At 43.4% G+C, this 13,848-nt stretch overlaps 1 protein-coding gene across 1 annotated transcript in view; it reads right to left on the reverse strand.

Annotated features, from left to right (window-relative positions):
* AFDN (afadin, adherens junction formation factor) overlaps positions 1–9,950 on the reverse strand; it is a 144,878-nt gene extending 134,928 nt beyond the window's left edge. The window contains exon 1 of the mRNA XM_088023795.1: positions 9,846–9,950. Within this exon, the coding sequence (XP_087879921.1) occupies positions 9,846–9,950 (105 nt within the window). The remainder of the gene's footprint in view (positions 1–9,845) is intronic.
* Positions 9,951–13,848: the final 3,898 nt, after the last annotated feature.

Raw genomic sequence — 13,848 nt, forward strand, 5'->3', positions numbered from 1 at the left:
ACCAATATGTTCTATACGGTCAATGCATGATGGCAAAAACCCATGGGTAAAAAATCCATTCAAAGAACAAGACAGACAAACTCTAATGTAACAGAACATAAAAAATATTTAAAAGGATCCTGCAAAGAAGAATTAGTAGCAGAAAATAAAATACTTAGGCTCAAACCAAAAACCTTCATATAACGGATTCTTTTATTACCAATGTCTCTTAATCACCCCAAAACCACCAAAGTTTTTGCCAATACAAAAATTCATTAACATGAAATGTAATGTATCTTAGAAACTCATTAGAGAGCTCATGTAAAATCATGGTATATTGTAAACTTATGTAAAATCATGGTATATTTTATAAGCATTGGTCTAGAGGTCTGGTGCACTCAGAAATTTACTCAGATAATAATACCAACATCCACCAAAAAATAACATATTTGAAAGACATCTTCCCAATGCATAGGCTTTATACTAAATATGTGTATAGAACTTATCCATTTTAAGAATACAATGGTTTTTAAATATTTGTGTCCATGGGCGCCTGGGTGGCTCAGTCGGTTAAGCGTCTGCCTTCGGCTCAGGTCATGATCCCAATCCTGTCCTGCATCAGACTCTTCTCCCTCTGCTTCTGCCTCTCTCTGTCATGAATAAATAAAATCTTATAAATAAATAAATAAATAAATATTTGTGTCCAACAGTGTGTGTATTTTTTTAAAAGACTTTGGGGGGGGGGGCGGAGGGACAGGAACAAACAGACTCCATGCCCAGTGCAGAGCCCAATGCAGGGCTGGATCCCACGACCTTGAGATCATCTGAGCCGAAATCAAGAGTCAAACGCTTAACTGACTGAGCCACGCGGGTGCCCCAACACTGTGTGTATTTTTGCTCCTACTTCATTTTCGCACGTGAACATATGGAACTCGGTTCAAAGCAACGGGAAAAACTGACAATCTGAAGTCGCAGCACCAAAACACTGTGACTGATAACAGTGGCACAAAAAGAAATTATAAGATAGAAATTTTGTTGGTTCTCTTGTAAAAATCAGTAAATACAAAGAATAGTAACTAGGTCACCATGGAAATTACCACTCTTAGCAAACTAGGGTAAAGAGAAAGTACATTCTTGCAAGGAACAACAATTTAAATTTGCAAAAGGCAAAAGTCTAATATTCCTTTAGCAAAACATATATGAAACCAAGCAACAGAGAACGATAAACTATAATTCTGAATATTACAAGCTCACTGAACTGCACTTAACCAATAAATACCCAAACAAGACTAACGGATGAGCATTTTTTTCCCGGGTCTTAATTTTAGGAGTCAAACTCTCTTCTCCTACAAAAGAACAGTGAAACTCTCAGATGAAGTTTCAGGAAACAAGGCAAGACTTCTTTATTTGAAACAACCTGTCACACTGTTTTTACTAGGCATGGGGGCAGAGCTAGACTCAACAGTGCTATGTCCTCTTGCAGTATGCTTCTGTGCTACCCAAATGGAAGACAGTCTTAAAAACACAAAGAAAATATCTGATATTCTGTGAAAATGGTCTTGTCCATTCTACCTAGGTCACCTGGGCACTCGCAGCAAGAGTACTGAAGGAAGTCTGAGGCTTCAGAAACCAACCAACCACTTAGCAAGTTTGTCTTGTTTGCATCCGGAGTTAATGGAGACAATGCCAGTTTATTCCTCTTGTCCTGGTATAATTATTACTCACATATTTTCCATATGGCTCACCCCAACTATATAATGCAGTGAGAACACTGAAAAAGCAACTCTTAACAGGGTGGGTATAAAGGGATCATATCTCCAAATAATAATGGCCACATATGACAAACCCCCAACTAATACCAGACTTAACTGTGAAAAGCTAGAAATTTCTCCTCTAAAATCAGGAATAAGACAAGGATGCTCTCTCTCACCACTTTTTTTAAAAAGATTTTATTTATTTATTTGAGAAATAAAGGGAGAGAGAGAGAGGGTGAGCACAAGCAGGCAGAGGGTCAGAGGGAGAAGGAGAAGCAGACTCCCAGCTGAGGAGGGAGCCCGATGTGGGACTCGATCCTAGGACCCTGAGCAGAAGGCAGACGCTTCACCAACTGAGCCACCGAGGTCACTCTCCCCATTTTTATTCAACATACTATTGGTACCCTACTGGAATAAAAAAAAAAAAAAAAAAAAAATCAGTAAATTTGCAGGATACAAAATTAATACACAAAAATCTGTTGTATTTCTATGCACTAATAATGAACTTCAGAAAGAGAGATTAAGAAAGCAATTCCATGCACAACTGCATCAAAAAGAATAAAATACCTAGGTATAAATTTAACCAAGAAGGTGAAAGATCTGTACACTGAAAACTATAGACACTGATGAAAGAAATGGAAGACCTCACAAACAAATGAAAAGATATACCATGCTCATCGACTGGAAGAATATTCTCCCAACCCATGAGAAGAATATTGTTAAAACATCCATACTACCCAAAGCAATCTGCACAGTCAGTGCAATCTTTATCAAAACACCAATGGCATTTTTCACAGAACTAGAACAAAGAATTCTTTAATTTGTATGGAACCACAAAGGACTCCAAATAGAGAAATCTTGAAAAGAACAACACTGGAGGTATGCTCCCTGATTTCAAACTACACTTACAAGGCTTCAGTAAACAAAACAGTATGGTACTGCCACAAAAACAGATACACTGATCAATGGAACAAAACAAGAGAGTCCAGAAACAAACCCACATTTATATGGTCAATTAATCTTCAACAAAGAAAGAAAGAATATACAATGCAGAAAAGACCATCTCCTTCAATAACTGGTGTTGGGAAAACTGGACAACTATGTAGAAAAAATGAAGCTGGACCACTTTCTTATACCATATACAAAAATAAACTCAAATGGATTAATAAAGACTGACATGTAAATGGGAGACTAAAAACTCCTAGAAGAAAACTCAGGCAGTAAGCTCTTGGACATCAGTCTGAGCAGTATCTTTTTGGATCTGTCTCCTCAGGCAAGGGCAACAAAAGCAAAAATAAATGAATAAAACTACATCAAATTAAAAAGCTTCTACAGAGCAAAGGAAACCATGAAAAATATGAAAATGTAATGTATGGAATGAGAGAAAATACTTGTAAACCACATATCCCATATATCCAAACAAAGAATTCACACAATGCAACAGAAAAAAAATTAGAAATGGGCAGAGGTTGTGAATTGACATTTTTCCAAAGACATCCAGATGGCCAATATGCACATGAAAAGATGCTCAAATTACTACTCATCAGGGAAATACAAATCAAAACCACAAGAAGATATCGCCTCACACCTGTTAGAGTAGCTACTGTCAAAAGACAAGAAATAACAAGCGTTGGTGAGGATGCACTGAAAAGGGAACCCTCGTGCACTATTGGTGGGAATGCAATGGTACAGATACTATGAAAAACAGTAGCGAGGTTCCTCAAGAAATTAAAAATATAACTACCCTATGATCCAGCAATTGTACTTCTGGGTGTTTACCCAAAGAAAATGGAAACATTTATAAAGGTATAGGCACCACTCTGTTCATTGTAGCACTATTTACAACAGCCAAGACATGGAAGCAACTTAAGTGGTCATCAATAGGTGAATGAATAAAGATGTGGCATACATACACAACGGAGTATTACTCAGCCATTAAAAAAATTGAAATTATGATGTTTACAACAACATGGATGGACCAACCTAGAGAGTATTATGCTAAGTGAAGTCAGTCAGAGAAAAGCAAATACCGTATGATTTCACTTATGTGAAGTCTAAAAAGTATAACAAAAACCACCACCACCAACATCAAAACTAGAAACAGACTCATAGACACATAAAGTAATCCGGTAGTTGTCAGAGGGGAGAGGTGGTAGGAAGATGGGCGGCAAAACGGGGGAGGAAGGGAGTAAAGGCTACAAACTTCCAGTTACAAAATGAGACCTGGAGATATGACGCACAACACAAGTTAGTTAATACACCTAACAACTTTGGATGGTGACAGACGGTAGCTAGCTTTATTGTGGAGACCACTCCTAATGTATGTAAATGCACACTAATGCTGTATTGCTCTGTTGTACACCTGAAACTAGGAATACTTATGGTATCTACACTTCTCTCACACACACACACACACAAAGCATGCTATGTGTAATCAACCTAAAAACATGACAATACAAACAAGTGCAACAAAAGTTCACATCATTTTCTGTAAGCCACACAATTTAATTTCTTTCAATACCAAAATTTTTCTGAGTAAAAATACAGAAATTCTGGCTACTTTCCAGTCATAGTAAGCTATTCAATTTCAGTTCCTCTAAATAAGTTCATTCATGACACATACTTGTAAACTTGCAAGTATGAAACTTCAAATTATCCTTATCTTCTGCAATCAACTTACACCAGGAAAATACTTTCCCAGTTTACATATTAACTACTACATGTGCTTACTTTCACCTTATAAAATACATTCACTTTCTAAATTAAATTATAACACAATTTTGGTCAATCACATATACCAAAATGGTGAGTCAAGTTTTACATTTTTATTGTTACTAGAACCAAACCTCAACCAGATGACCTGAGAGAGGCAAACAAAATCCCCCTCACCAGCTCTGTGCCTGCTCTATTTGGTCCTGATACATGATTGGAGATGTTAAGAAAAGCTTCTGCTCATTCATAACTCATGCATAAAGATGGTCCAACTTTGACAATGTGCCCACATCTGCCACCAGCTCGTACATACAGGGACACTAACTAGAAGCCCACCGTGGATCTGCAGGCCCTGCCAGCCTGTCGTGTCAGCTAACAGACTGGGACACACCCAAAACTGGTGAAAAGGTCTGTGAGAGCTGGCAAAGTATTTAGGATCTAACTCACAAGTGTAAATGTAGGTCAAACAAACTGTCATCTCTTTCCTAGGCATCTTCAAGGTGAATGAGTACATCCTAATACAATCAGCCAGGAAAATAATAGAAACAGCAAACTTCTGAACAAAAATGAACAGAATTTACCTAACCTGAAAATAATTTTCAATTAAGAGATCAGTTTAGTTTTATGTTCTATTTGCAGTACTATAACCATTTCGTTTATAATAAAGGAAAACAGATTTACATCAAAATAATTGCTATTATTATTAAGTTGAATAATTGAACTTGGGTATAATGCCCAAGTTCAAGTCTGGTAAAACTGCTTACAAACAAATTAACCTATGCCACCAGAATAAGCAACACCTAGGAATAATGCCTTCCACAGTACAACCACTCAATTAAATCCTTAATGGCATAACCCTAAACCTTCTTTTCAGAAGCTTCCCACCAATCTGGTACATACCCTGATCTTCTGTGACTCATTTTTTCAAGAACATGAAAGAGACACTTCTACCATGCTATGAACCACAATCCAAATTTTATAGTCCAGAAAAGCCTAGTTACAACAGTTACATTCCATTAAGTCTATAAATTGCAGAAATTAAAATCAGTTTTCACTGGCAGAAGGAGAGCAAACTCAAGCTAGTCTAGATGCAGTTTCAACTTAAGATGTTCAACAGTGTTGGACAAGGGTTTACCTCAGACTGACAGGCTCACACCCATACAAACAAATCTTAACCAGTTCTTAAAGAAAATAAGGGTTAAAAAAAAAAAGTTACAACCACCAATGAGTTTCAAAGAAAAAAAGAAAAAAAAAAAGACAGAGATGCCTATAAATACTAAAAACACATCACTGGCAGCTGCCTGCCTGTATCATTGTATATTAGTCACCGGAAAAAGAGATCTTCCAAAGTATCGATACTAAGACAACTGCTGTTTTTAGAACAGTTTCAGATATAGTTAATCTTGTGATAAAGCAGAGTGACAACCCAAGCACTAGTCTGGAATACAGATTTACCTATACTTTATGCAACTCATTACTACTCCATCTATGCTGACAAACCAGAAGTGTTTTACACATACCTCTGGGTAATATGAATCACCACATTACTTCTGAAGATTAATCAGAATATTAAAACATAACATATTCACCTTTAATAAAGCAATGTGGATGTATGTACAAACTCTAGGTTATATTTTTCCCATCAAAAGAAGATAGTGAACTCAATATATTATTTCTAAAAAACTGACTTTAAGAACTATCTCGTAAAGCAAAACAGTCAACTACTTAGAATAGTTTTTGCATTTAGGTGTAACCTTTATGCAAAAGAGTAACACAGGAAAACATAAATCTTTAATAGCCTAACATAATGTCGCCAAGTTCTTAATATGTATATACCCCTTGTTTTGTCAAGAAGAAAGGTATACAGGGGCGCCTGGGTGGCTCAGTCGGTGAAGCGTCTGCCTTTCTTTGGCTCAGGTCATGATCCCGGGGGTCCTGGGATGAGTCCTGCATCAGGCTCCCTGCTCAGCAGGGAGTCTGCTTCTCCCTCTGCCCCTCCCCCTGCTTTCTCACGTTCTCATGCTCTGACAAATAAAATCTTAAAAAAGAAAGATATACAGAAAGGAAGCCATATTCAACAGTTTTTCAGCAAAATATTTATTGAGGACCTACCACAGTAAAAGACATAACGATGTTTAAAAAAATAAAATTCTAGCTCTTGCTTTCATGTAATCAGGGAGGGAAACAGAAACCAATGGCTATAATAACAAACTGGGATAAGTTAAACAACAGAACTCCAAAAACCAAGAGGGAGACCTTCGGGTAATCAGAGAAGCCCTCTTCTGAGGAAGTAATGGGAAGTAAAGATTAGCAACAAGCATTCTGCCATAATAATGAGAAATCCCTAAAAGAAAGAAAGCCTTAACATTAAGAAAACAACAGGACTAAAAAGCTTTAAGAAGCTTTTATTAGGGGCTATAGTTTTCCACAGTAATCAGGATCTTAGTTCAACTTAACATCAATCTCCTAGTGATAAAAAATATCAACATTAAGTTTAAATCAACTCTCATTTTACAATTTCAAAAGAATCTAGGACCCAAGTGAGGAAGGGGCTGAAAAATACACAATGACAAAATATAACCTGCTTTTTCTTTGGAAGCCCTCCTTTTACACATAAATGTGATTATGAAGGAAAAAGTAAACTTAACCAGGTTGATTTTAGGACACATTCTAATTTTCTTAAAAAGTAAATATAATCCAAAAAGCCAAGTTTATCATCTTATACTGAACACAGAAACCACAGAATTATCAGTGGTTATCAAGACTGCCTTAAGCCACCAAACACAAATGCTTAATGTAGCTATAAAATTTGACAATAGATACTGATTACTGTACCCTCACCCCCAAAAGAATATAAAACCACTGTACTCTCATATAGATACATAAAAAGAATATCCAAATATTTAAATATAAGGCTTAAATCGCATTCCTACAAATCAAATTCTGTAGTAAATCTGCTTAACATTTATTGAAAATAGTAAAGACCTGTATCACACATTCTTAGAGAAAGCTAAAAAAAAAAATGATTCGTGATGCCCAAATAAAAATTCATCATCAGATGGTAGGCACTTTTAGACGCACGTTTAAATAAAGCAAAGTGAAACCATGAACGCTGAAATATTGGTTTAGAGAATTACTAACATGAACGTTACCTACATCATAATGAAAAATACACCCTATTAAATGTGAAGCTCAACCTGCAAGACCAGAATAAATTTAATAGTATGCGAAGGTTCTCCAGAACACACAGTATTAAGTGTGAGCTAGGTTCTAGAAAATGAAAAAACTACTATAAATAACATCAGACATTTTAAAAAACCAGTTTATTTCATTATGCAAAGCTATCCCAAATAATTCTGGAGAACCAGCTCTAAAGAGAGATCAGGTGTTAAATGGAGAGGAGAAACTACTAAATGGAATTCATAATCCTTTTCAAAACCAGTCCTTCAAATTTGCTTTGCTTCAAGACACATACACAGCAACTTCTCACCTGCAGAGTAGCTATGTAAAAAGTAGCTCTCCAAATGACAGGCCAGTTTTAATACCTAGAGTATCTCTAAGAAAAATAGAAAAAAACGTTTCAATTGAGTGCTTAAAAATACACTTTTTGAGACCAATTAACTATAATCTGTTTCTGATTTAGATTTTTTTAAAATGCCAACGCAATTCAAAATCCCAAAGGGAAAACTAAATTATCTATTACTAAATTGAAAAAATACTCCTTTTCTCAACCAGACTTGGGCAATTTCTGAAAAAACAATTATAAATAGATTCATTCAAGGAGAAAAGCAAACCAACCACCTACCATGATAATATTTTACATCCCAATTTCTTAAACCAGAGATAAGAAAAATGAATCCATTATTGTCACGCTAAAAGTTAAATTACTGCATATCACCTTTCAGAAGACGTGCTAAGTCCATGAATGAGCACAACTACGTATTACTAATTTGCTTAGTAGGACCCAGCTGAAAATCATTTAAGATGAACTGCGCATCAGGAACAACTGAGTAGTGTTGGAGCTGGCAACCCAAACCTAATAATGTGCCTTCAACTAAGGATTGGCATGAAGGGCTCTACCCACCCAGACAGAAGAAATCCTTCCAACCACAGACAAGTCCAGGAAGTTGGAATCGTAAATGCCAACTTCACTCAAAAATATAGTCTGGGGGCTAATGATGACAAAAAGGATGAAATTTCATGAGAATGTTCAAGCTGGCAAACATGACTGGTGCATAAAGGCACCTTACCCAATAATACTGACTTTACATTAGCTATTAGAACCAGTCAAAAGTAGGAGCTATTAAAATCATCTCCCCAGAATGCCTGAATCCAGCGCAAGGTGCGCGGCATGTTGTCCAAGTTTGCGCAACTACAACTCAGGCATGAGATACAACTCCCAGCGTTTACTGTTATGAAACCACCTCCAGGTCTCTGCCAGACTTCCCCTCTCTCCTCTTTTCCCACGTCACCGCTCCTAACCCGCAGACCCGGACTCAAACCTATTTTCTAAAAAACCCTTCAGAACTGCTCGAGCAGCTTCGCTATAAACAACTGCCATTGTCCTAGGCCAAGAGCAAGTGTGATTTCCTCCTCTTCTCGGGAGCACGCCCAGGACTGGCCGCCCCTAGGCGAGGCCGCGCCGGCGGGCCCGGGAGCGGCGGAGCGGCGCGGGTGCGGCCCCGGGCCCCCTGCACGGGCCCCGCCCCCGCCCCGGCCCCCCGGCCCCGGGCCCCTCCCCGACGGCCCCCGCCCCCGCCCCCGGCCGGGTCACCGCGGGCGCCCGAGCCGGCCCGGGGGGGAGGGGCGCCCCGGCTTCAACCTGGGCGGCCGGCGACGAATGGGAGAAAGCCTTTCTCTCCCCCGGAGTTCAATTCCGGGCTGCGTTATCAGCAAATGCGCACCATTGGAACTTTCCTGATATCGACTCTGCACTCGCGGCTGGCAACCCCCAAGTTTTCAAACCCGCTGAAGCAGAACACCGCCGGTCACATGCTCGCCGGGGTGACAAAGGTCCGCGCTCCCCGCAGCCCGGAGCGGACGCGGACCCGCCGCCGCCGCAGTCAGGGGACAACGCCATCGGGTCACGCCCGCCTCCCACCGCACGGCCTCCCGGCGCAGACCCCGGCCCGCGGCCCCCGCCCAGCCGCCGCTCGACGACTCCCGGTCAGCGACCGCGCTCCCCGCCCGCGCCCCCGGCCCCGCGCCGCACAGGTGACCGCGCCGCGCCCGCTGTCCGCCGGCGCGGGCCCCCCGGGTCCTGGGGCGCGGAGCGCGGCCCCGGGGGGGCGGGGTCGGCGGGGGGGGTCCCCGCGGGGGCTCCGCCGGCCGGGGGGGGGGAGGCCCGAGGGGGGCTCCGCGGAGGGGGAGGGGCGGCGCAGGGAGGGGCGGCGCGCTCACCTCGGTGGGCTGGCTGATCTCGAACAGGTCCAGCCGGTTGGCGTTCCAGTGGTGGATGATGTCGGCCAGCTTCCGCCGCTCCTCGTCGCGGCCGCTCGCCGACATCCTCCCGGCCGCGCTCCTCGGCCCGCGGCGCCGCGGGGGTCGGGGCCGGGCCGGGTGGGACCGCGCGCGCCCACGGGTCCGCGGGCCCGGCTCTCCCCGCGCTCGGCCGCCCCGCGCTGTGCCGCGGCTCCGCGGGCTCCGCCGCCGCCGCCTCGGGCTCCCGGGCTCCCAGCCGCTTCGGCCGCCTCAGCCGGCCCGCCCCGCGTCAGCCCAGCCGGCCGGTGTGCGCCCGAGCGCCCGCACACGCCGCCCGCGCGCCCCGCCCCGCCCCGCCCGCCGTGCGCGCCCCCGCGCCCGCGTGCCCGCCCCCGCGCGCCCGCACCGCCGCACCTCGGGCGGCCTCCGCTAGGTGCTGCTGCGCCGGCCACCGACAGGCCGCCGCGCGCCGGGCCGCCTCACCTCCCGCGCGCCGGGGCCGGGGCGGGGTCCGGGGCGGGGCGGGGCTCCGACGGGGGGCGGGGTTCGGACGCCGCCGGGGCCGGGCGGTGCTGGGTCCGGAGCGGCAGGGGTGGGTTCCGACCGTGCCGGGTGGGGGCCGGCGGGGGTGGGCTCCGACCGCGTTGGGTCTGCAGGATGTTGGGTTCGACCGAGTGGGTCTGGGTTCCGAAGGTGCCGGTTTGCCGGGTGCTGGGTCTGCAGGGTGCTGGCTTCCGACCGTGCTGGGTTCGCACGGCGCTGGGTTCGACCGGGTGGGGCTGGGTTCCGAAGGTGTTGGGTCTGCAGGGTGCTGCTGGGTCTGGACAGGCAGGGCTGGGTTCCGACGGGGCTGGGTTGGGGCCGGCGGGGGTGGGCTCCAACCGTGCTGGGTTCCGAAGGTGTTGGGTCTGCAGGGTGCGGGGTTCCGACGGACGGGGCTGGGTCCGGGCGCGCGGGGCTGGGCGAGGACGATGGGCGTGGGCACGCAAGGGTGGAGGGACAGCAGCGCGCGGGCAGAAATCCCCGTGGGCGGGCGCGTTGGCGAGCGCGGGAGTGCGGCGGATGCTGACCTCCGCAGCAGGGCCCGTGTGTACTCTGCTCCCCTTCTAGCCCCGCCTGGGTCCCCCGCAGGTGTGTGTGTGGGTCACTAAGGTGTCCCTTCCAGGGTGATTCCCTTCTTGTTGGGGTCCAATGAGAGCAGTCCTTTTGGAGCTGCTTCCTTCTGAGGAGGATAAATTAGCGTGCTCCGTATGTGTGTTTCAAAGATGAGCGTGGTGCCAAGCTCCCGGTGTTCTGGAGGCAATCCTCTCCTCTGCTCTCCTGCGTTCTTTGAGCCTTTGCTGTTGTCCAGGTGTGTCCTGCAGTGCAGAGTGCAGCTGGGGTGCCCAGCTCTCTTTGTGTCTGTCCGCCCCGAGACCGATTGTACCCGCAGAGCTCCCCAGACGTGGAGAGCCAGCCTAACAAGAGAGGGGAAGAGTCATTTTTTTTTTGACAGGGAGAAATGCCACCTCACCCTGATGTTAAAGCCTCCAAGCGTCCCAGTAGGTGTGGAGCCCTCAAATTAATTTCACTAGCAGGCTTTCTAAATTTTAGGGATGTTTGTTTCATTAGGTGCTTTCTCTTTAATTGCCCCCTACCTTCCCCCCCCCAAAAAAATAATTATTTTTGGCCACAGAACACATTCCAACAGATTCCTCCATGCAGTGCTCATTCAGGTGAAGCTGGTTTCTTACATTACCTGTGATGTGCTGTAACCAAAAGCCTTCATCTTCGAATTGCCAGAGCTAAGGAATGAAAATAGTGAGTTAAATTTGACAAAGCCTCTTTATTTTTGGCATTCCTCTGTCTTCCAGTGTGGAGATGATTTCTCTCTCCACCAATCGGATCTTTTCTTTTGTAGGAAAGAAGAGATCATCCCTACTGGGCTTTGTCTTCAGCTTTTTCCTCAGCACTCTACAGTGCAGGGGCGGGGAAGGAGGCTCTTCAGCCCAGGAGCCCCCCAGGTGCTGAGCCAGTGGGGGTGGGGTGAGGAATCCTTCAGGAGTTCTGTGGTCTGCTCTCTCAAAATTAGAGGGTGGTGACTTGTAGAAAAGCAAAGGTGTATAAATGGTATCTTCATGTTCTGGCATTCTCTTCCTTTGTACCTTTAATAAGTTCCCGTGCTTCTTTACAGACTCCTGTTGGTTTTTCTTTCTGTTTTGTTTTGTGTTTGTAGTGAACGTGGCAGAGTCAACAGGGCTTGGAACTGTCTCGCTAGATTCCACGGGCACCACACGAGTCAGCGGCCACCGTGTCAGCCGAGTTCTCGTTGTCAGAGCTTAATTCCTGATGATGCTCTTACCAGGAACCACTTCGCTCATAAAGAATTATGCAGTCTGCAAAGCTGGTGAGTACATTGCGGGTGTCCGAAGTAAGTACGGTAGTGTGGCTAGGGAAAATTCAGCATTGCTAGAAAGTAAGTCTGAGCTCCCTGCAGTGTTTTTGTAATAAAAATGTCTGGCATGCACGGAAGGCCTGCACTATGATGCAGGACACATAGACAGCTCTTAATCAATGTTAATTATTGTAGTTTTCATGAGTCTTATTAAAAATCCCCATTTATATTATATGTGAGTAGTATATTAATATCCAAACTACAACTCGTAGTAGATTGCAACCAGCATTAGTTTATTGACAAAGGCTTAAAAGCAACCCCAAATCTGTAGAATACCTATGACTTCTAAATCATGAAGAGCAAGTATATATGTGTTCAGGCCATGAAATTTTTAAGGTTGACGTGCTGCATTAACTATTATTGTTCAAGACCTCAAGGTAATACACTGATCCCTGTGTTAATTTTGATACCACATTATAAAAATAATTAGACACAATCTTCTGTTTTCAGTGTACTGTTGAGTTCTGATACATTTAAGAAATCAGATTTAACTGCTCCTCAAGAAATACTGTATAAAAATAAATTCATGCGGGATTCATTATTCACCCCACCTCACAGACCGAGAAACCAAGATGTGAGACCAGAGACTAGGCTGAAGGTGAGCAAAGCTGGGTGAGGTTGAAAAAGAAAATCGTTTTCATCTATAACTCTGTTTTAAGATTTATTTTCCACTTCGTATTTAACTTTTAGTTTTCTTTCTTTAAAGTAGTATTTTTAGTTACGCTTAAAAGAGTAAGAGCTCCTGCTTAAATCTGCATTGGTCTACAAATATTTCTAAGTATCTCTGTCTAAAACTTAAATCTACTTAAAACCTTAAAGTATAATGTAATGGGGACAAATAAGTAATGATATTTTATTAAAATTCTGGTTAAACTCTGAACTTAAAAAATTTTTTTTCAATATTAATGAAAACCAGGTTCTAAGACCAACCAAATGTAATAAACCTATTCCTGCCCCAATTTTCCCAAGCTTTGGAAAACAGAAAATGCCAAGAGAAAGATTAGGAGCTTAATCCATCTCAGAAGAACAAATGGTACAAATATATCAACTCTGTTTAATCTATAGTTCATTTAGTTTTCTAGCCACCAATAAATTTCATATTTCAGTAAGTTAATTTTGAAATATTTTAATCCTAAGATTATACAGATCATTTTAGGAGCCCTTTTGCTAGATCTATCAATTCAGAGGATGGTCTTTAAATAAAACATCAAGTAAAGGGATATAATAAAGTTACAAAGAGCAAACTTTCTGGGGTAGACTACATTCCACAAGTGAAGTTCATCTAGTTAGTTACAGAAAGTTAAATAACCAGACTCTTCCTCTGCCAAACCCATGGCTAGGAATGTCAGTGTTGTTAATTTAACTTTTAAAAAGAGAGAGATTCCAAAGGATTAAGTTTCCAGAAGTAAGGAGGGTATGTGCTACTTTACTGATAAATGGAGGAATATACCTTTAAATTCTTCCTGCATTATATTTCCATGTTCTTGATGGTTAAATTTTAGGTTACCTGTTAGAATTTTCAGGAAACAAGGGAAAGCAGAGATACAT

The sequence above is a fragment of the Eumetopias jubatus genome, unplaced genomic scaffold (assembly GCF_037043125.1).
Source record: "Eumetopias jubatus isolate StellerSeaLion01/CBP00866 unplaced genomic scaffold, mEumJub1_p1.0 scaffold_6, whole genome shotgun sequence".
Classification (NCBI taxonomy): domain Eukaryota; kingdom Metazoa; phylum Chordata; class Mammalia; order Carnivora; family Otariidae; genus Eumetopias; species Eumetopias jubatus.